The sequence below is a fragment of the Molossus molossus genome, unplaced genomic scaffold (assembly GCF_014108415.1).
Source record: "Molossus molossus isolate mMolMol1 unplaced genomic scaffold, mMolMol1.p scaffold_m16_p_26, whole genome shotgun sequence".
Taxonomy (NCBI): Eukaryota; Metazoa; Chordata; class Mammalia; order Chiroptera; family Molossidae; genus Molossus; species Molossus molossus.
Window position 1 is genome coordinate 490991 of NW_023425362.1, and position 19466 is coordinate 510456.

Here is a 19466-nt window from a genome sequence, read left to right on the forward strand (position 1 = left end):
TCCCCCTGGGCCCCACCTGCACGCTGCAGGGCTGCAAGCTGGGGGCAGGATGGGGCTGGCTGTGAGCCCTTGCTGCTCTGAGCCTGGGGTTCCTGCCCTCTCCAGGACCCATCTGCTCAGCCCTGTGGGACCCCAGGCATTACATTTGATGTGTATTTAGCCGCACCAGGCTGCCCAGCCCAGGACAGAAAAAAGGCAGCTGACAAGCAGACCCCTCTCCTCACACAGCCCACCCACCGTCTTCCTGGGGCTGGGGGTACCTCAAAGACAGTCATGGCCTTGGGAGGGGTGAGGAACTTGGCCAAGTGATTCCTGGTTCCTTGGGAGGCCACTAGGGGAGCAGTATTGGGCCCAGCCATTGGCCCCCACCTCTGGGGCATTGTCCCAGGTCCCATCCCTGGAGCACCCCACCTGGCACCATCTCTGTTCTTTCTGCCCCACAGCTACTCCGTTGATGGGCACTTGAGTTACCCCATGCCTATCCACTGCCACATGCAGCCTGAGTGGCTTTGGACTCAGCCAGACCTGCCCCGAAGCCAGAGCCCTCCACAGCCACAGCAGCCACCGGGCACCAAGCTCTCAGAGGTGGCACACCCCCAGCCAGGTCCAGTGCTGTCTGCATGCTGTCACAACTCAGCACAGGGTGGCCAGTGTCAGCCCGCAGAAGGGTGGGTGTGAGGCAGGGGCCTAGCGCTGTGGGCCTGCGGGGGTCTCCCAGCCTCCTGCCCTCAACCCCTCACCGGAAGGGCGAGGCCAGGCCTGCAGTGGGGTTTGACCACCTCCTTGAGCCAGTCTTGGCAAGGTGAGCAGGTGCAGGCTGGGCAGGGTCCCTGTCCCTCCTGAAGCCCCTACTCAGTGCGTGCCCCTGGATGGGGCATTCACTGATGCCTCCGCTGTCGTGCTGGACGGGAACTGTGCTGGTCTCAGAGCACCTGGCGTCAACTTGTCTGGCCCTGACCAGAGCCTAGGACAGCCTGTCACAGTCCCCATTCTACACACAGCTGTGCCCAGAACATGGCAGCGGCAGGCAGCGGCAGGAATTCCATTTTTGCAGAAGGAATAAGCTGGAAGCACTGGAGTGAGAAAGGTTCCGCATTGGCCCCAAATGCCACCTGAGAAGCCTGCCCCTGGCTGTCTGGTTTGGAGGGCTAGCCTTCCCACCAAGTGCATGGTCTCCAAGGGGGTCTGCAAGGACCCCAGCACCTCCCTTTTGACAGGCTAGCTTTCCAACCTCCACAAGAAAGGGCTGAGGGACAGCGGAGGCCCTACCATCAGCCACCCTCCCTCAGCCCTCTTCCAAGCTTCATCCTAATCTTAACTCCACTGGCTGGAGAGCCGGTCCTGGGCCCCCACACTATAACCAAATGGGGGAGTGCTGAGGGGAGAGGAAGGGAGAGGGGTCAAAAGAAGCAGACACCCCTCCCAGCAGAGCCCCAGGGCAGAAAGGTCTGGATAGACAGCCAGTTGGTCTAAGAAGGTGCTATGCTTGGCCCACCGAAGCCTCCTGAGATTGGGGGGGCTGCTATAGTGACCTGGGTGCGGGTGGGGTGGAGATGCAGTTGGCTGCACCAGGACAGGAAGGACAGTTCACCCCCAAGCTTCCTGCGCTATTTAAAGATTCCTTTAATCTGGCATAGTGGACTTCCCACATTTTTGGTATTAAAATGTCCTGTGACCACACTGCTTGTGTTTTAACTTCCTTTTTTGATAAAAAATTGGCATCTCTGTCAGACACTAGTGGTTTTGGGGTCCCCTGCGGTGGGGGCTGGGTGGGCCTGGTATGGATGTGGTTCAAGGCTGAAGGAATGAAGGTCTGGCCTGGCTGGTTGGGGTGGGAGGTCAGCGGAGATGCTGAAGGAGTGAGTGACACCCTCCTATCCTAAATGCTTTATCTGGGGGCCAGTCCCATGGGTGGAGCGCTCCCAAGGAGTAGATATCTGCCTGAAGGAGGGGCGGTGACAGACACAAGCAGACTGTGCAAGGAGGGGATAGATCTGGGTGGAGGGAAGGTCCCCAAGGAGGGGAGGGGCATCCCAGTGTGAGGCTGTGGGTTAGGGTTTGGGGAATGGTGCTCATCTTCCCTGGGTCCCCAAATGCTGCTCACCACCCGTCCTGTCCTGGAGACTGCCTGTGAGGGGCCCGCAGGAGCACGCAGGGTTCCCACTTCTCAAATCTAGGAGGCCCAGGCCAGAAGTGGGGCAACCTCAAGTACAGAGGTGGGAGTCCCCTGAAGGCTCAAGCTCACCACCCACCTCCAACCACTGAAAAGCCCACTTGGTGGGTCCTGGGTCCCCAGGTGCCCAGTGTGGGAGGGGGAGGAACAGCTGGGAGCCTCCCATTAGCTTGTGAGGAGACTCACAGGCGCCTTCTTCCCCCAGAGGAGGTTGGGGTGTTGAGGCTCCTAGGAACGGGTTAAGGCCTAGCAGCCTCCATCCCCGGGAAAGGCAGGGGTATGGCCGGCCTGTTCCCAGTCTGAGGGTGGGGGTGTTCTGCGAGGGCTCCGGGGTCCTTGCTGCTCTGGTCCAACGCGATCCCCCTGCGTCGAGGCCGGGTTCCCCTGTGACCCGGAGCGCTCCCAGGGTGGTGGCTAGGCCAAGGGGCGCTCGCTGCCTGACGCGAACCTGGGCCGAACCGGGTCCAATCTGCCCGGCGCTTCGACGCGCCCACTGGAGTGGTGGGGGCGCCGGGGACGAGCGGGGCTCTCGGGGAGCGGCCAGCCCGTCTCTCCCTCCCTCGCCCTCTGTCGCCCTCTCCCCTCCCTCCCTCCCGTTGGGGGCGGGGCTGCTGCTCCCGCGCGCTCCGGCCCCTCCTCGGCCACACAAAGGCCCGTCTCCATGGCAGCCGCGCGGGCCGGAGCGCAGCGCCGATCGCGGCCCGGGCGCCATCGAGTCTTGGCGGCGGACGTGCAGGTACGGAGATCTGGGTACACGGCCCTTGGGGCGGCCGCGCGGGTCGAGGGGTTTCGCCCTTAGCGCTGCTCCGCCCCGGCCTGCCGCGCTCGGGGCGCGGGACCCGGGTAGCTGCCACCCCGTGGAGGGCGACTCGGGCCTTGGCTGCCGTCCGTGTATCCATCCGGCTGGGACGGGCCGCTCCCGACTCACGGTCTTCCAGGTGGCGGGCGAGGGCGAGGGCTTCGGCACCAGGGGGGGCGGGCCTGGCGCAGCGAGGGTCCTCAGCGGGGCGCAGCGACCCCTCCCGCCTCCCGCGTCCCTCTGAAACCTCTTGCGCCGGCTCTGGTCCCCAAGTCCCCTCTCCGCCCATACCCCTTCTCTTCAGCCCCTGGGATCCATGCCCTGGGCGGAGATCGTGCCTGTTTTGCCGAAGCTCCCGCACCCATCCACCTAGCCATGGTTTTAGGGTGGCCAAACCGGGCTTTTCCCAGGGGTCTGGACCCGTCGGCAGGCCTTGGCACCCCCCGGCAACACACACACACCCTGGGACTCCTTGTGAGGAGGACGGGGCTGGGCCTGGCCAGGCTGGAATGCGGTGGGACCAGGGTTCTGAGTTGGACTAGGGTCGACCGAGCACCGGCGCCTGGAAGTCTTGGTGGCCCGGGCCTGCTTCTCCCAGGGCCTGGTTGGACAGTTCTTGTTGTGGTCTGTTGCTGTGGTGTGAGGGTGAACATTCTGGGACCCAGGAAGTCTCAGAACCGGGCAGGGGTGGGGAGTGTGCTCAGTGCTTGGGCCCTGCACCTCTGTGTGCCTCTTCCTGGAGGGAGCCCTCTTGGATAGGCCCTTCCCACCTCTCTGCTCAGCCTGCCTGGCCGATTTGAAGGGTCCCTGAGTTCAAGAGCCCCAGAGCTTCCTGCTTTCTCATGAGGTTCCTCTTCCCAGTCACGTAGAAAAGGAATGAAGGGGTCTCTCTGTGCCCACCATGGCTGGTGGAGGGGATCAGGACTGGGGATGAGCTGGGCCTCAAAGCTGGTGGAATGTATTGGGGCCTGAGAGGCTCTCTAGGGAGCTCCCCTTTATGTTTAACTTTAGCCTCTGCGCTCCACCCCCCACCAGGGCTGTGCCCGTGGAGAGTGGGAGAGCCCCGAACCCTGGGGTGGGGGTCTCAGCCCACCCCCACGCCCAGATGTTACCTTAGCTTGGAGGGGAGAGCCATCGGAGGGCCTGAGAGTGGGGCAGAGGGTGGGGCTGTCCCTTTCTTGCCGGGGGCACGGTCCCCAGAAGGGTAGGGTCAGCCTGGGTGAGGCCTGGCCTGCTGGGTATTTTGGTGATATGACGGCTATTAGGAATTCCCAGAGAAGATTGAGCACAAACAGGTGGGCTCAGCAGATCCGACCCTCCGACCTCCCCCCACCATACCTACTGGGGGCCCAGTCTGAGGCTGGCAGGAAGCCTGAGGTCTGGCCAGGGGTTTCTCGCCCCAGGAGGGGAGGGAAGTTGCTGAGAAAAACAGGGTTTGGAATTCGAGTCCCCCTCCCCCTCAGGCTGCCTGCCAAGAAGGAATTATTTTGGATTATCCAGCCGTGTCCAGCCACCCAAGGGGGGAGGCTGCAGTTTGAGAGAGGGATCCACTTCCGGGGCGTGGGTTGAGAGCCCCAGGAGTAAGAGACAGGCAAGTCTGGGCAGCTCCCCCCTTCCCCCAAGCTGTTCTGAGGCTGCTCAGACCGGTCCTGGGGGGATTGGGGGGAGGGATGTGTCACCCTCGGGTTGGAGAGCGCCCAAGGTTGGCCCCAGCAGGCCCTGCTGAGCCAGCCTTGGGGAGGCTGTGGGGCAGGAGGAGCCCTGAACCCTGTCCAAGGGACCAGCTGGAGGACCCTCTTCATCCTCAGAGGCCCTCAAACCATGCATGGCCTTGAGCAGGGCTCAGGGACACGCCTTGAGTGGGTTACTCACACCCTCTGCTTACCAGAAATGACAAGGAGCAGGTAGGGGTGTGACTGAGGCTACTTAGGGTGGGGCACTGAGGTCTCCCATGGGCTGAAGCTCAGGCCACCCACCTGCCCCTGACCAACCCACTGACAAGCCGCTGCCATGCCCGGCCTCTCTCCAGTCCCCTCTGGTAGCCCAGCTCTCACCCTCACTTGGCTGTGGTGCCTGTCAGCCTGTCCCACAGGTGAGGGGACAGAGGCCGTTGATGGGTTTCTGCAGGTGGGCTCCCTGGGATGCTCTGTGTGTGCCGGAAGCCATGCTCCCAGCAGCCCCTGTGGGGACCTTACTGAAGAGTCAGAGCCTATGGCTGGCATTAGTGCGGGAGGCCCAGGGTCCTGGCCCAGGCCCAGGTGAGTGGAGCAGAAGAGATGGGATTAGAAGGCACTGGGGAGGGTCCATATGGCATTGGCCCCTCTTTCTCAGGAGCCCTCCTAGGACCTAGGCCATTCTGGAGACATCATGGTGTCCTGCCTCCTGCCTGCATCCTGGGGCCCGAGCCAGGGATGTGCGTGTGGCAGGGGGTCCTCTGGTGATGAGAGGCCACGGTGCCAGGCCCTCGGCCACCAAGGCTGTCTTCATGTGGGCAGGAAGTCCTTACTCATGTCCCACCTCAGTCCTTGTTGCAGCAACAGGCCCCTGGCCGCCTGGGCGGGGAATGAGCTTGTCTTCCCTGTTGAGAAGCTGCCTTGGACTAGTGCCAGAAAAGCTGGGGCCAGTGAGGGGAGAGGGGAGCTGTCCCAGGCCAGGCCTCTACTCCTCTGTGAGGTGGAGGCAGGTTCAGGGCGGGCAGGTTGAGTCACTAGTTGTGGGTGGGGGCTGGGCCGTCTCTCTCCCTGAAGCTAATGGCTATTTGTGTTTGGGGTGGGGCCTCCAACTAATTGTCTTTGGTCTCAAATCACAGTCTGGGGAAGGTGACACCAGTGGCCTGCAATTGACGGGAGAGGGGCTCAAGGTGGCCTGGCAACTCTGCTTCCCTTTTCTCTCCAGTTCTTCCTCTGTGTGGTTTCACATCCCCTGACCGCCTCTGGCTTCTGTCTGCCCAGGGGGATGAGGTAAGAACCCAGCCCTGTCCTGGGCTCCCCGCTACTGGCGCAGCTGCCCTCTGGTCCTGCCACACCTGAGCATACCTCAGTGTCACCTGAAGGGCTCTGTGGTTTTGCCCTAGTACCCACCCCAGGGTCCACCCGAATTCAATCTGCATTACTCTGCTCTGCTGTTCATTCACCAGTCAGGTGGCCAGGGATGGCGGCCTGCCTGCTCATGGGGATATCTGTGAGTCTGCCCTGCCCCAGGTGCAACCCCACCTCAATGTCTGTATCGAGGGAGGAGCCCAGGCTGGCCTGGACCTGGAGCTGGGGTTTCTTGTTACTCTCTCAGCCACCCTTCCTACACAGAGATGGCCCACCCACCACTGCCTTCCATGTGGCTTCTACCCACCTCAGTGCCTGGTATCCATGCACTGGTCTGGGATCAGGGGCGGCAGGACCCAGTTCAGTGCCCACACCCTCTCCTCATCCCCCGAGATTGTGTGACTTTTGAAATCTGGCAGTTCCCCATCTGGGTGCCAGATGAGTCCTGGCCCCAGGGGAGGCAAGGGCCTTGGAGAGGGGAGGGGGGCCCTTTGGGTGCAGCCTGGGTTCCGACCCCAGCTCTGCCATCAGCCCTGCCATCAGCCCTGCCCTGGGCACTTCACTTCTGGGTGTGGAGACCAGACGCCTGGTGCCCCTCCCCAGTTCGGTCAGCAGTTCCCATGTGGGCTCTGGGCTGAGAGGCACTGTGGTGAGCTCAGATCTCTGGGCCCCAGCTGGGCCCCCTCCTCAGGAAGAGCAAGAAAGAGGAAAAGGGTTTGATGTCGGCCTTACTGGAGGCACCTGTGTCAACACAGCAGTCAGGCAGGGGCGTCTGCTCCCCAGGCGGGGATGGTTCCGGCCTCTGGCCCCATGTGGGGCTCGGGCTCTCTCCCCAGCTGGCTTTCTGCTCTGGTCTGGGGCCACTGAGCCAGCAGGCCACCTGTGCAGAGCAGGGCCGTGGCTGGATCAGGGCCCTGCAGGGGTTGCCACTGGCTTCCCTCCAGACACCCTGCCTGGCTGCTGAAGGCAGAGGCTGCTCCAGGGGCCACAGCAGAAGTGCTTCCGGCAGCATGGGTGGCAGTGGGGAGAGATGACTGGCATGGTGCCCACTTGGGACAGGTGCTGTCCTCACCTGGGTCTTTGAGTGCTGGGGAAGGGGTGCTGGGAACAGCCCCGAGAGGCCAGGCAGTGTGGCTCTGCCTCGGGGTGCAAGGGGGCCTGTGGCATGTGTGGCGCAGAGGCCGTGGGATGGCAGCTTGGCAGAATGGGGTGACCTGGGCAATGCGGAGGTCTAGCTATGGAGAGGTGGGTTTGAGGCTCTGGGCCTTTGCGGACTGTAGCCCCTCACCCCCACCCCAGGATGTTTTCAGAATTGGGGGCCTGCTCTGGAGGAGAGCCGGGGCCCCGGACATTGCATTCTGCAGGGAAGGGGAAGAAGAAGCTCAGCTTGGCCACCCTTCTCCTGCCCAGCGAGTTGGCAGGAGTGAGGGCAGAGGTGGGGGCAGGGGTGGGGACAGGCTGTGGGAGGAGGGGTTCTAGCTTGGCCTCCCTGCTCCCTCTCAGCCTTGCAGGGGCTCCCCAGACTGGCCAAGGGCCCTGAGGGGCTTGGCCTCCCCACCCCTATCTTGGCATCTGGCCTGATTCTGGGGCCACCTCAGGACCCAGGAAAGGATGTCAGGATGGGGATGGAAGACCAAGGAGAAGAAAGAGGGAACCTGGTAGGTCTGTCCCCCAGGCCAAGCAGTGCTTCCAGGAGGTGGCCTCTGGCCCACACCCGTGGGTGGCAGCTCCTTGCTCAACTGAGTGACCCACTGAATGGGGAAGTGGGTGGGCCTGAGCCCTGGGAGGCTGGGAGCCTGTCTCCTCTCATGAGATCCAGCCTCCCAACTCCCCACATCATGAACCACTGAGGGCCCTGCCTCACTTAGCTGGGGCATTTCCTCACTGGGAACTCCCGGTCTCTGCCTTCCCACCGCCCCGAGTGTTTGTCCTGTGGGTCCCTGCCCACTGTCCTACTGGCCTGGCCTCCAGACCTGAGCAGCACCTGAGCACATGTACCTCACCAGGCTCAGCCTCACCTGGACAGGAGACTTGCACTGTTCCCTGTACTCTTCCTAGTGGCCCTGCCGTTCCCAGAACGGTCCCCCCTCCAGGCCAGCTCTAGGCCTGCCCAGCTCTGCCAAGCCTCTCGGCCCCTCTGGGCATTCTGGGCTGACCCAGTGCTGGGACTGGACAGACCCCTCCCACCCACAGCCCTTACAGCCTGAGTGCCTGGGTCAGGGATACCTCCCTTGGGCTCTGTCTTGGAGACACTCTCAGGGTGGGGGGCAGGCAGGACCCCTGTTGGCAGGGCCCCGTCGCCCCCACAAACGGGTGTGCCTGCCTGCACATATATGGTCACATGGACATGAGTGGGGGCTGGCATGCCCTTTTGGCACAGTGCCCCGGGCTAATTGTGGGGTTCGGCTATGATGGAGTAGGCGGGGCCGGGGTGACCACTGAGGAGCTGACAGACTGATGGGGAGATTATAGGCCTCGCTTGCTTCTCAGCTGCTTTTGCCTTTACTGTCAGCCCTCACGCCCACCCCTATCTTCTACACACGGCGCAGAAAGGGGGCTCCGGTGGGGGCTGGTCCGGGCCAGCTGCAGCCTGAGGCTGCCCTGGCCAACAGCATCCAGCCAGCTGTGGGAGGTGAGCCTGCAGAGGTGCGGGCAGCTCAGAGGTGGGGTGGGTGCTGGGCAGGGAGGCAGACACCAGTGGTCCATGCTTGTCACTGAGCCCTGAACATCCACAGCTTGGATGTGGGGTAGGGTGCTCAGCCAGGCACACAGGAGCCCTTCTGTGGTTAGCTGTCTGGGCAGGAGGCCTTGCTTGTTCATTCGACCCCCTGCAGTGCCTGCCCCTCCCCCAGTGACCCCAACCCAAATCTGGCCTCTCTCTAACCTCTCACTCCCTCTTCTTGTCCCTCTCCATTTGATAAGGGCCCACCACCACTGGTGGGTGAGGTTATCTCAGGAGAATGTGAACACCTGCCTAAGTTCCAGCCCCTTCCTTTCCAGATAGCCAAGGGTGGACTGAGGCCGCGGTGTGCCGTGGGTATTCAAGCTGCTGGGACCCCACACCCCCACCGGGCCTCCAGCACACAGCACTTTTTGTGGCACCCCGGAATGTCTCGGGAGCTTTGGGCTGAGCATATGGGACGGCTCACCAGGCCCTAGTTTGGGTGTTCCCTCCAGCATAGGGAAGTCAGGGGAGGGCTGTGCAGAGGAGGGACATGAGGTGGAGCTGGAATGAGGAGACCAGGGATGGGGCCCACACCGTGTCCAGGTGGGACTCTGGAGAGACAGTCAGGAGAGAGGTGGATCTCCAGGTTGGCGGAGGGGTAGGGCGTGGCATCAGAACCTTTGCATGTGGCTTGTCCTGAGAAAGAAGAGGGCTTCAGGGGGGGCTTCCGTGGCTCTTCTTGAGTAACAGAATAATTGACTGAAACTATTCTTGGGCTTTTCTTTTTTTCTTTTTTCAAAGTATGTTTTTCTTGATTTTTTAGAGAGAGAAACATCGATCGCTGCCCCCTGCACGCCCCCTACTGGGGACCAAGCCCGAAACCCAGGCACATAGCCTGGCAGGGAATGAACCAGGACCTCTCAGGCCACGGGACCACGCTCAGCCCACGGAGCCACACTGGCCTGGTAGTTCTCAGGTTTCTCTAAGCCACCTTGCCACGTAGTTAGGCAGTGGTGGAGACAGGAGAGTGGTCCTCTTGCCAGCAGCATGGGGTCCCAGTCTGAGCTGGCACCCATAATTACAGGGGCTGCAGTTGTGAGGGGGGAGGGGCCGGGGCTTGCACCCTCTGGCTTTGCCAAGTGAGCTCTTCAGATGTCTGAGGACTGAAGCTAGATGCAGATATCCTGGTGACTGTGACCTCAAGCCTCAAAGTCCCCCCCATCCCCAGGGACCTGGAGGGGCGGGGCTGTCTGGCCCAGGCCGAGGTGATGATGGGATGGGAGGAGCTGGGGTTTCTCTGGGCACACCCCCCCTTGGCCTTGGGTCTTGGGCCTGTGACCTCACTGCCACCCACCTAGGGTAACTTTTCATGCTAGGACCCAGAGCCCAGACTGCAGTCAGGGGACACTGATTGGCCCTCCCCAGTCCAGGCCTCGGGTGGACAATTGGCCCAGGGTCCAGGCTGGTGGAGGGAGGAACCAGTCCCAGAAGCCAAGGCTGGTGGGAGGGGGTGACACCCTATACCTGGGAGGGGTCCTGTGGGAGGCTCTGGTGGCGCTGACGCCAGGCACAGGCTATAACGTCAGTGTGGCCCTAGAGTCCCGCCCAGCCCCACCCGCCTCCTAGGTGTTTGTTCGGGGAGACCTTGGCCCTACAGGTGAGTCAGGTCGCTCTTACCCAGCCCCAGGTCGTGGGCCTGGCGGGCGGCCGCTGGGGCCAAAGTCGTGCATGGTTGGCCGGCAGTAGAGTGGGGACCGAGCCCTGGGACTGACCTTGGGGCCATGGGCGGAGCCCGGAGGCCTAGGGCAGGTAATGGCGGGCGGGGTGCCCGGCAGCGCCCGACTCCGAGTGAGCGCTCCGCGGGACGGTGCCCTGTGCCCACGAGGCGGCCGCCGCGGTCCTTCCTACTGGGGGGCCGGCGCGTCCCGGGTCGCGGGTGAGGCTCGCGCGGTGCCCACGTGCTCCCTTCTGCGTGTGCGGCTGGGGCAGGGGCGGCGCCCCAGAGTGGCCGCGGCCCCGGGTCGTTCCCCGGGGAGTCTGGTGGCGCCGGCGCCGGGCCTGTCTGGGAGGGGCGCGCAGCGCGGGCCTCCCTGGCCGGGCCTCCCCGGCCAGGCCCGGCTCCCGGCAGTGAATTTTGACCCCCTCCCCTCCCCGGGCAGATACCCTCCTCGCACCCCTCCCTCGGGCTCGTTTGGAAAACTGCCGGAGCCCGAGGTGCGAGCTGCCCGGCTGTTTTGTCTCCTCTGATTGTTTAACGCTCCCGGCTAATTGCAGATTTGCATTTTCGTCGCCGGAGCGGAGGCCCCGTCCCCAGGCTGCCAGCTGCCCGGCGGGGGAGGGGCGGTTCCTGCCTTCGCTGTGGGCCTTGCCCGCCGAGGTGCTGACAGCCACTCACCCTCAGGTGTCCGCTGGCCAGTCCTGGTGAGGACCCGGCCCCCACCCTCTCTGCCAGGGGCCGGCTCTCTCGTCCCCCCACCACTTTCGGGTCCCAGGGGCCCTAGGCACAGCCTGGGTGTAGGGCTGTAGCTGTCCTTACGTCCCTACCTGGCTGAGCCTTCACTGTCTGCCCATGCCTGAGTCCCCACCTTGGTCTTTGGGTGCCTCTGCTGGACCCCTCCTTCACTGGCCTGCTGGCTTCCATTGTTTTGGTTTTAATCTAAAGTGATTGCTCCAACTGTGTTTGCTTGAAAATAGTGGAAAGAGCCCCCAATTGTAGTCTGTCCCCCAGAGCCTTCCTCCAGGTGGGGCAGAGACCTGGGGAAGGGGGAACTGACAGCTTTCAGCCCTGGGACCTGGCTGGACTCTGCCCTTCCTCGTTAGGCACCTCCTGTTTACCTTTGCCTTTGGGGTGGGGGCAGAACCCGCCTCTACACGGGGCCTATCAGCTGCTGGTGGGAGGAAGGTGGAACCTGTAGAGGAGAGAGGCCTTGACTCCCTGGGCAGACCCTGTCCCTCTAGTGCTCGCTCTGGGGGAGGAGACACTATGGGTAAGTTTGGGGACCAGCTGCTGGGGGCATATATACTTTTCGCTCCCTCCGCTATGTGGCGCCCACCTGGCCAGATCCTGTGTTTACACCTTGCTCAGGGAGGGCCCATCAGTGAAGTCCGTAGACCATAAAGGATAAATGACAATCTGCAGGGCCGGTCAGGAGGAGTGTCTCAGGACAGCAAAAGCAGAGATGCGGTGACATCATGAGGACCTCCTCCACTGCAGGCCCAGCCACAAGGATTTCCACACATAAGTTCCTTCACACCGCATGGCAGCTCATGGAGGCCCGTACTGTTGCTTCCTCCATGGGACTCGTGGGGAAACTGAGACACAGTATTGCTTTGTCAACAGCCCACGAACCCAGGTAGCAAATGAGTTCTGCGCTTCGAGACCCCTCTGTGCAGCTGTGGTAGGTGTGTGTGGCTGGCAACGAGGGGCCAGCTGTGGCCTCGGGGGCTAGTGGACACTCATGAGAGCAGTGTTCTTCTGAGGATAATGAGAGTGACCCTTTTGAGAGCTGGAGACAAAGGCTGGCTATTGGGGGTGGGATGGGGAAGGTGGGAGAAGCTGGGCCTGGGTGATTGAGAACAGAGGCACCCTTGAGGTAGGAAAGGCCCTAGGACTTGGTGGCTGAGGAAGGAGAGGGTCCAGTTTCATTCTGCAGAAGTGTTGGGAGGAGAAATCTATGGGCTGCCTCTAGGAGGGTCTGAGATGTGGGCCCAGCCTGTGGAGGATGGGTGGGTGGCCGTGCGGGCTCAGGGACATGTCCTGTGGAAGAGGCCAGTCTCCCTTGGCCTTGCCTGCTGCAGACACACCACAGGGGCATGGGCCAGTGGAAGGCTGGGGATTTGGGGGTGTGCCATGGGGTCATGCTCTGCGCCATCTGTGTGCTGTGTACCCGAGTGTCGCCTCCATCGGCACCTGCAGCAGCTTGGAGGCCAGGCTCGTCCTAGCTTTCTTAGGAGGCTACCTGGCCTGACACCCGTGGTTTGGCCCCCGGTGGCCTGTGGAGTGGTTTTTGCTTCTTTCACGAAGGCCGCCTTGAGTAGGACACCTCTCAGCCCCCACTTGGGGACACTCCTGGATCCCTCTGACCAGGTTAACCCATCCCTGCTCAGCCAGGGCTGAGGACATCAAAAGGAAGTGCTGCTGTCCCTGTGCATGAGGCCTGCATCCCTGCTGTCCAGGGTGTAGGTGGAGGGTGACCATTGCTGGGGAGTGTGTCTCATAGGGCAGGTGGGGCTGGGGGTGAGGTGGTGACCCTGGTGGAGGAGTTGTTGGGTGCTGGGTTCAGTGACTGAGCCTGACTGTGGGGACTGGGATAGGTCTGGAGAGATTGAGGAGGGGGAGTCTCTGAGGGCCTGGAAGGTGGAGTCACTGAGGCCGAGTGGAGGTTGGAGGGGGCATGCAACCATTATTATTATGTACCTCTTTTTTTATTTAGTCAAGTAATGTATCAATGTTTTTTTGTGTTGTTGTGTTTTTTTTTTTAATTCTCACCTGAGGATGTGGTTAGAGAGAGGAGAAGAGGGAGAGAGGGAAAGGGAGAGAGAGAGGGAGAGGGAGAGAGAGGGAGGAGAGAGAATTTAATTGGTTGCCTCCCTTACATGCTCCGACCAGGGATCAAGCTCACAAACTAGGTATGTGCCCTGACTGAGAAGCACACCTGCCACCTTTTGGTGCATGGGACAATGCTCCAACTGTGCCATTATGAAATAAATATATTATAAAATTTTTCACAAAGTGGCAAATGAAGTTACTTTGCTGTCCCAGCCCTGCCTCCCTGCCCTCAGGCTTCGTGACTATTTTCAGTGTGGAGGAAAGTGTCTAGACCAGCCCAGCAATTAAATCCTGGTGTGCCCACATAGACACCTGTGGAGACACCTAGAATCCTGAGCATAGCCTTCTGGGCTCCACGGGGGTCAGCACGGACCACCCACCTGCATCAGTTCTGTGGTTTTTCAAGGTGCTCTGGTTGGATGCTGGGTGGTTGCCAGATTTTCACTATAATAAACCATGCTGAGAAGTATTCTTGAACAGGTCCTCCCTGTGGGTATACTTGGGTGTTTATCCAGGAGAGGATACAATAGCAAGCATTGCTGAGTGCTACAGTGTAACAAGCTCCCCTGAGGCTTTTCCTGAATGAATCCTTTAGTCCTTACAAATCCTAGGGGAGCTCACTATGACTGTCTCCATTTCACAGATGGGGAAATGAGGCACAGAGAAGTTAAGTAATTTGTCCAAGGTCACACAGCTAGTAAGTAGAACTGCAGGGGTCGTGGTATGCACATTTTTTAAAGCAATTTTTATTTATTTAATCTTCATCCAAGAATGTTTTTCATGGATTTTATTTGTTTACTTTTTTTTTTTTTTTTTTTTTTTTGAGCGAGAGAGAGGAGGGGGGAGGCATTGACATGAGATGGAAACATTAGTTGCCTCCCATACACACCCCACTGGGGATCAAACCTACAATCTAGGTATGTAGGTATGTGCCCTGACCGGGAACGGAACCTGCCACTTTCAGCGTGTTGGACAATGCTCCAACCAACTGAGCCACCCGCCAGGGCACAATTTTAATTTTAATCAGAGTAATATATGTACCTACTTTTAAAAGGCGGACAGTGCCAATAGTCTTGTAATGCTAACAAGCTGTTCCTTCCCCTTTTTTCTTCTGCCTTTTTTGAGCAAAGGAGAGAGGGTAGTGTCAGGCTTGTCTTTGGAAGGACCAAGTGGGTGTGTGTGCACTCAAATGGAGTGCTGGGCTAGGGGCATGGAGGAGCCCGGGGGGGCGGTTTCCTGCTCCAGGATGGCAGAGGCCAATGGGGTCCCCTGGACTGCTCCTCACCCCAAGACATGGAGCAGAGGAGACAGGTGAAGCTGGCCAGCTTGTGGTGAGACACTGTCTCTCCTTTGCTCCTAGAGAATTTTGATGCCAGCCGGAAGCAGAGACTGAGCTGGACTACTGGAGCCTCGGTGAGTGGGAGCTGGGCCCCACTTGGGGAAGGCAGTGGGAGCTACAGCCATGCAGGGAGGCTGGAGGTGCCTTTCACTGGCTGATGTGGTGCTGAGGCTCTGGTCCTGCCGGGACCTGTGTGTACATGTCTGCTCAAACCCAAGTGCCTTGCCTGTGGGCGCCACTGCCAGGTCCCCAGCTTCCTCAGCCAGGCTTTGCTGTGGGGGGTGGGGAATCGGCAGGGAGACTGGGCGGTGTTTGGGCATTGCCTGCCGTGCTGGGTTTGGGTTCAGTGGGAAGGGGTGCTGTCCAGATGCTTTCCGGGCCAGCAGAGGTCTGGAGTTTGTGTGACTTCTTGGAAGTGCACCTCCGGACTTCAGCCAGGAAGGCCATTTGATGCCCTTGAGGAAATCCCCGCTGCCCGCTTCCCGGTAAGCAGGGGTCCTGGCCACTTTCAAAACAGGAAGCGCCCATTCCAGGAACTCCAGAGGCAGGAAGCTTCACTGGCTGTGCCTGGCGCTTCCTGCATTGTCCTGCCTTCGGCCTGAGCTCTGCCTCTGGTCAGGTGGGTCACCCTCTGCTCCTGGGCCTGGCAGGCAGGTCACCCGAGGCTTTGTGTGTGAAAGAAGGGGAGGGGAGCTGCTGCCTGTGGAGCGTGACCCCAGTCCCTCCTATGACCTGAGGAGCCTGGGCTCCGCCGGGGGTGTGTGAGCCTCACTCTGCCCTCCTGCCGGAAACCCAGAAGGGATTTGGCAGCCTGGGTTTGGCCCTGGCCTGCTCTCCCAGGGTGAGCTGGGCAGTGGCTTGATATCTGAGCCAGACCCTTGACCATACGCAAGGTCAAGGTATTCTTGAAGCACTTAATTTAGCCAGTCCTGGGGGCCCTGGGGTAGAGGACCAGGCTGGGCACCCACCCTAGGGGAACTAGAGAAAGGCCACAGCATTTACATGTGGTCACACATGTAATGTGACCACAAAGGTGTCAGCTAGTAGGGTTGAGGGAGAGCCTAGCATCAGCCACCAGAGCCGAGAGCTGTTTCAGAAAGGGTGGGGTGACCCAAGCTATCCCTCACTCGGCTGGCTCTGGGTTCAAATCCTGGCTGGGTGCTTGAACCACCAGAGGGGCCTTGGGCTTGTGTCCATCCACACTGCTCGGGGTGGCCTAGGTTCCGGCAGCTCTGACTCCGCCCCGCCCCTGCCTGGCCGCCTGAGCTCCCTCCCAGGCCGGGTAACATTCCATTCATTCCTGGCTCAGCCAGCAGCCAAGCAGGCAGTTCAGCCACAGTGACTGGGGCGCACTGGACTGGGGCGCACTGGACTGGGGTACACTAGACTGGGGCACACTGGACTGGGGCGCTCGGGTGAGTGTGGCGCTCGGGTGAGTGGGGCCTGGCCGGGTGGGACAGCCTAGTCTTGAGGCTGAGGGGCTAGGTCGGCGCTACAGAGTGGACTTTGGGCCCTGGGGGGAGGAGGCGGTATGCTCCTGCCCGGGCCCTTTCCTTTCCTGGAGGGCCCACAGGAGTGAGTACCAGCTGGTGCCCCAGAGTCACGGGCATCCCGGCTCCAAGTCTGGAGGTTTCCCCAGCTGCGTTGTCCTCTTTCCTGAACAGGCAGCCAAACCCAGAGGCAGTCTGCAGTGGTAGGGACCCCTCCCCCCCAGGAGTGGCCATCCTGCTACACAGTCCTGAGGGGCTTGTGAAATCTTCCCGACTCTGACCAAAGCCACCGTCTTCTCCCCACCCGGGATCCTCCTCTAACAGCCCTCCTTCGGGTCCCCTTCCCCTCTCCCTGCCCAGCCTTCTGCCCCCAGGCAACCAGGGGCTTCTTCCCAGGTCCCTGCTGTGTCCCCTCCTGGATGCCCTCCCTCCAGCCTGGCTGTGTCTCCTCTCCCAGTGGTTAGGCAAGAAAGCTCTCCAGTGCCCAGCTGGGGTTCTGTGCGGACACAGGAACTGGAGGGGGCTTCCTAGTGGCCCAAGCAAAGAAGAAAGCTGACTTGATATGCAAATCACAGGGTCCATGAGAAAAAACCAGCTCAGTCAGTCCAGTAAACACAGCTTTGCCCAAAGCCAGTGCCCCAGAGAAACAGTTCCCCTGACCGTGGAGCAGAGCAGATCCATTTCTGCTTTCCTGGAGGAGACGGGCGCAGGGCAGTGGACGGGGCATCAAAGGGGAGTAGAAAAGTCATTGTTTCTCAAGGGAGGCGATGGCTGAGGTGGCCAAGAAGAGTGTAGGAGCTGTTCTGGAGGTGCAGGGTGGGCTGCACTGGAAGCCTGGGAGATCAGCCTGGGTCCCTCACTGCCACCCTCAGGCACATGGCATGGACAGGGCTGGCCTAGATGTCATGACCCTGGCACGGGTGCCCGCAGAGGCGATGATAGCCAGTCCAGGGATGGGGGGCTCATGCACACATCAGGAGGGGGTAGCCTGTGGGGGTGGCAGTAGGGGCTGGTGTGGGGGCTTTTGACCAGGATAGAGTGGTGTCCTGAGCATGAAGGCATGACTACCCCAAGGTGGAAGAGGCCTGGAGGCAGGATGGCCCTCTCCGAGTTGGGGCGAGAGAACCGTGTATGTTTCTGGGACCACTTGTGGGGCCTTGAATCCATCCTGTAATTTGGGGACCCTTAGCCCAGCCTCGGCCTCAGCAGTTTATCCCTCATACACATGGACATGTGTAGATCTGAGTACATGCAGGGACATGTGCTCAGATGACCCCTGCACGCAGATGCAGCCTGCCCCAGCAGGTGGCCCTCCTTTGCTGGCTCCTCTGCTGATTCCTTGGGGGGGGGGGGTGCGGAGAGGATCAGGGAGGCAGGGCCGGGCTGCAGGCCAAGCGGCTGTGGTGGGCACCTATAAACAGCGCCCTTCCAGCTGCAGCTTGGGTTTCCTGTTTCCTGCGGGTCAGGTATGGGACAGGTGTGCGGTCCACCTGCTTGCATGCCCAGGGCCGTTGGTCAGCCTGGCCCTCCGATAGGGCTTATGGGCTAGGGACAGTGCCCCTCAGATCGCCTGGAGCTCTTGGGGTCACGGGGCGTGGGGGTGGGCACATGCATGAGTGCCTGGGAGACTTCTGGAGGAGCTGCTCAGTTGTCTTGTAGGTGGGCCTGCAGGTGCTTTGAGAACCTGGAGGTGGAGGCCAGGGTGCAGTGCTCTGGGGCAGCCACACCCGTGCCCGCAGCAGGCAGCTGTGGTGCCAAGGCCCTGGTCATAGCTCAGACTACTGAGTGACCATCTTGTGACCGGCTGGGCAATGGTCCTGGAGATGAGACTGGGTGTGTCTGGCCATACATAGGAGGGTAGGGAAGGGCCTGGACATTCAGGGCACACTGTGCAGCCATGCCCTTCCCCAGACTGTGTTCTGGTCATTCAGGTAGGGTCCAACATGGAGGGGTCCGGCCCTGGCCAGTTTGGCTCAGCGGTTGGAGCGTCGGCCTGCGGTCCTGAGAGACCCGGGTTCGGTTCCCGCTAAGGGCACGTACCTCGGTTGCAGTTTGTCCCCGGCCCTGGTCGGTTGTGCGGGTGGCAGCCACTCGATGTGTCCCTTTCACATGGATGTTTCTCTCTCTCTCTCTCTCTCTGTTCCTCTCTCTCCCTTCCACTCTACCTGAACAAAAAATGGAAAGAAAAAAAAAATAAATTAAAAAAAAAAAATAAATGGAGGGATCCGGACTGACCTTTGAGGGGGAGCTTCCTGTGCGAGGACGGATCCTCCAGGCAGGGGCCGCCCTGACCCTCCTCTCTTCTCACAGGGTACCGGGGGTGATGGCACTGCCGGTCTGGGCCCTGACCCTCCTGGGCCTGGTGGGCACAAGTGCAGGCCTGCGGCCCCGGAAGCTAGACTTCTTCCACAGCAAGACGGAGCTGAACCACCTGGTCGTGGATGAGACGTCGGGGGTGGTGTACCTGGGGGCCGTGAATGAGCTCTACCAGCTGAGCGCCGACCTGCACCTGGAGCAGCAGGTGACCACTGGCCCGTTTCTGGACAACAAGAAGTGCACGCCGCCCATCGAGCCCAGCCAGTGCCACGAGGCCGTGCTGACCGATAACGTCAACCAGCTGCTGCTGCTGGACCTGCAGGGGCAGCGCCTGGTCGAGTGCGGCAGCCTCTTCAAGGGCATCTGTGCCCTGCGCGCCCTCAGCAACATCTCCGTGCGCCTTTTCTACGAGGACAGCAGTGGCGAGAAGTCCTTCGTGGCCAGCAATGACGAGAGTGTGGCCACGGTGGGCCTGGTGAGCAACACCCAGCCCGGGGGCCTGCGTGTGCTGTTCGTGGGTAAAGGCAACGGGCCGTATGACAACGGAGTCATCGTGAGCACCCGCCTGCTGGACCAGGCCAAGGGCAGGGAGGCCTTCGAGGCCTACACAGACCACGCCACCTACAAGGCCGGGTACCTGTCCACCAACACCCAGCAGTTCGTGGCCGCCTTTGAGGACAGCCTCTACGTGTTCTTCGTCTTCAACCAGCAAGACAAGCACCCGCCCCAGAACCGCACGCTGCTGGCCCGCATGTGCAAGCACGACCCCTCCTACTACTCCTACCTGGAGGTGGACCTGCAGTGCCTCGACCCTGGCAACACCCAGACCCCCGCCTTCAGCACCTGCCTGGCAGCCTTCGTAGCCACCTCTGCCAGCGGCAGGGTGCTCTACACCGTCTTCACCAGGGATGACCAGAAGGGCAGGGGACCCCGTTCAGGCCTCTGCCTCTTCCCGCTGGGCGAGATCCACACCAGAATGCAGGACATCCGCAACGCTTGCTACATGGGCAACTGGAAGGCCGGCGACGACCCCTTCTATAAGCCCTTCCAGGGCGAGATTCAGTGTGGCGGCCACAGTCAGGTGCGTGGCCTCAGCG

The 19466-nt window shown here is 61.1% G+C and overlaps 1 protein-coding gene across 3 annotated transcripts in view; it reads left to right on the forward strand.

Moving 5' to 3' along the window:
- The first annotated feature begins 2816 nt into the window (after nt 1-2816).
- The window catches only part of PLXNB2 (plexin B2), a 28958-nt gene continuing 12308 nt past the window's right edge, over nt 2817-19466 (forward strand). The window contains exons 1-3 of one of the 3 annotated variants that reach the window (XM_036278249.1): nt 2817-2909; nt 14585-14637; nt 18364-19450. In XM_036278249.1, coding sequence (XP_036134142.1) covers nt 18377-19450 — 1074 coding nt within the window. In that variant the 5' untranslated portion in view covers nt 2817-2909; nt 14585-14637; nt 18364-18376. Of the gene's footprint in view, nt 2910-14077; nt 14638-18363; nt 19451-19466 lie in introns of those variants that run through there. The other 2 variants (XM_036278251.1, XM_036278250.1) reach the window with 2 other exon arrangements.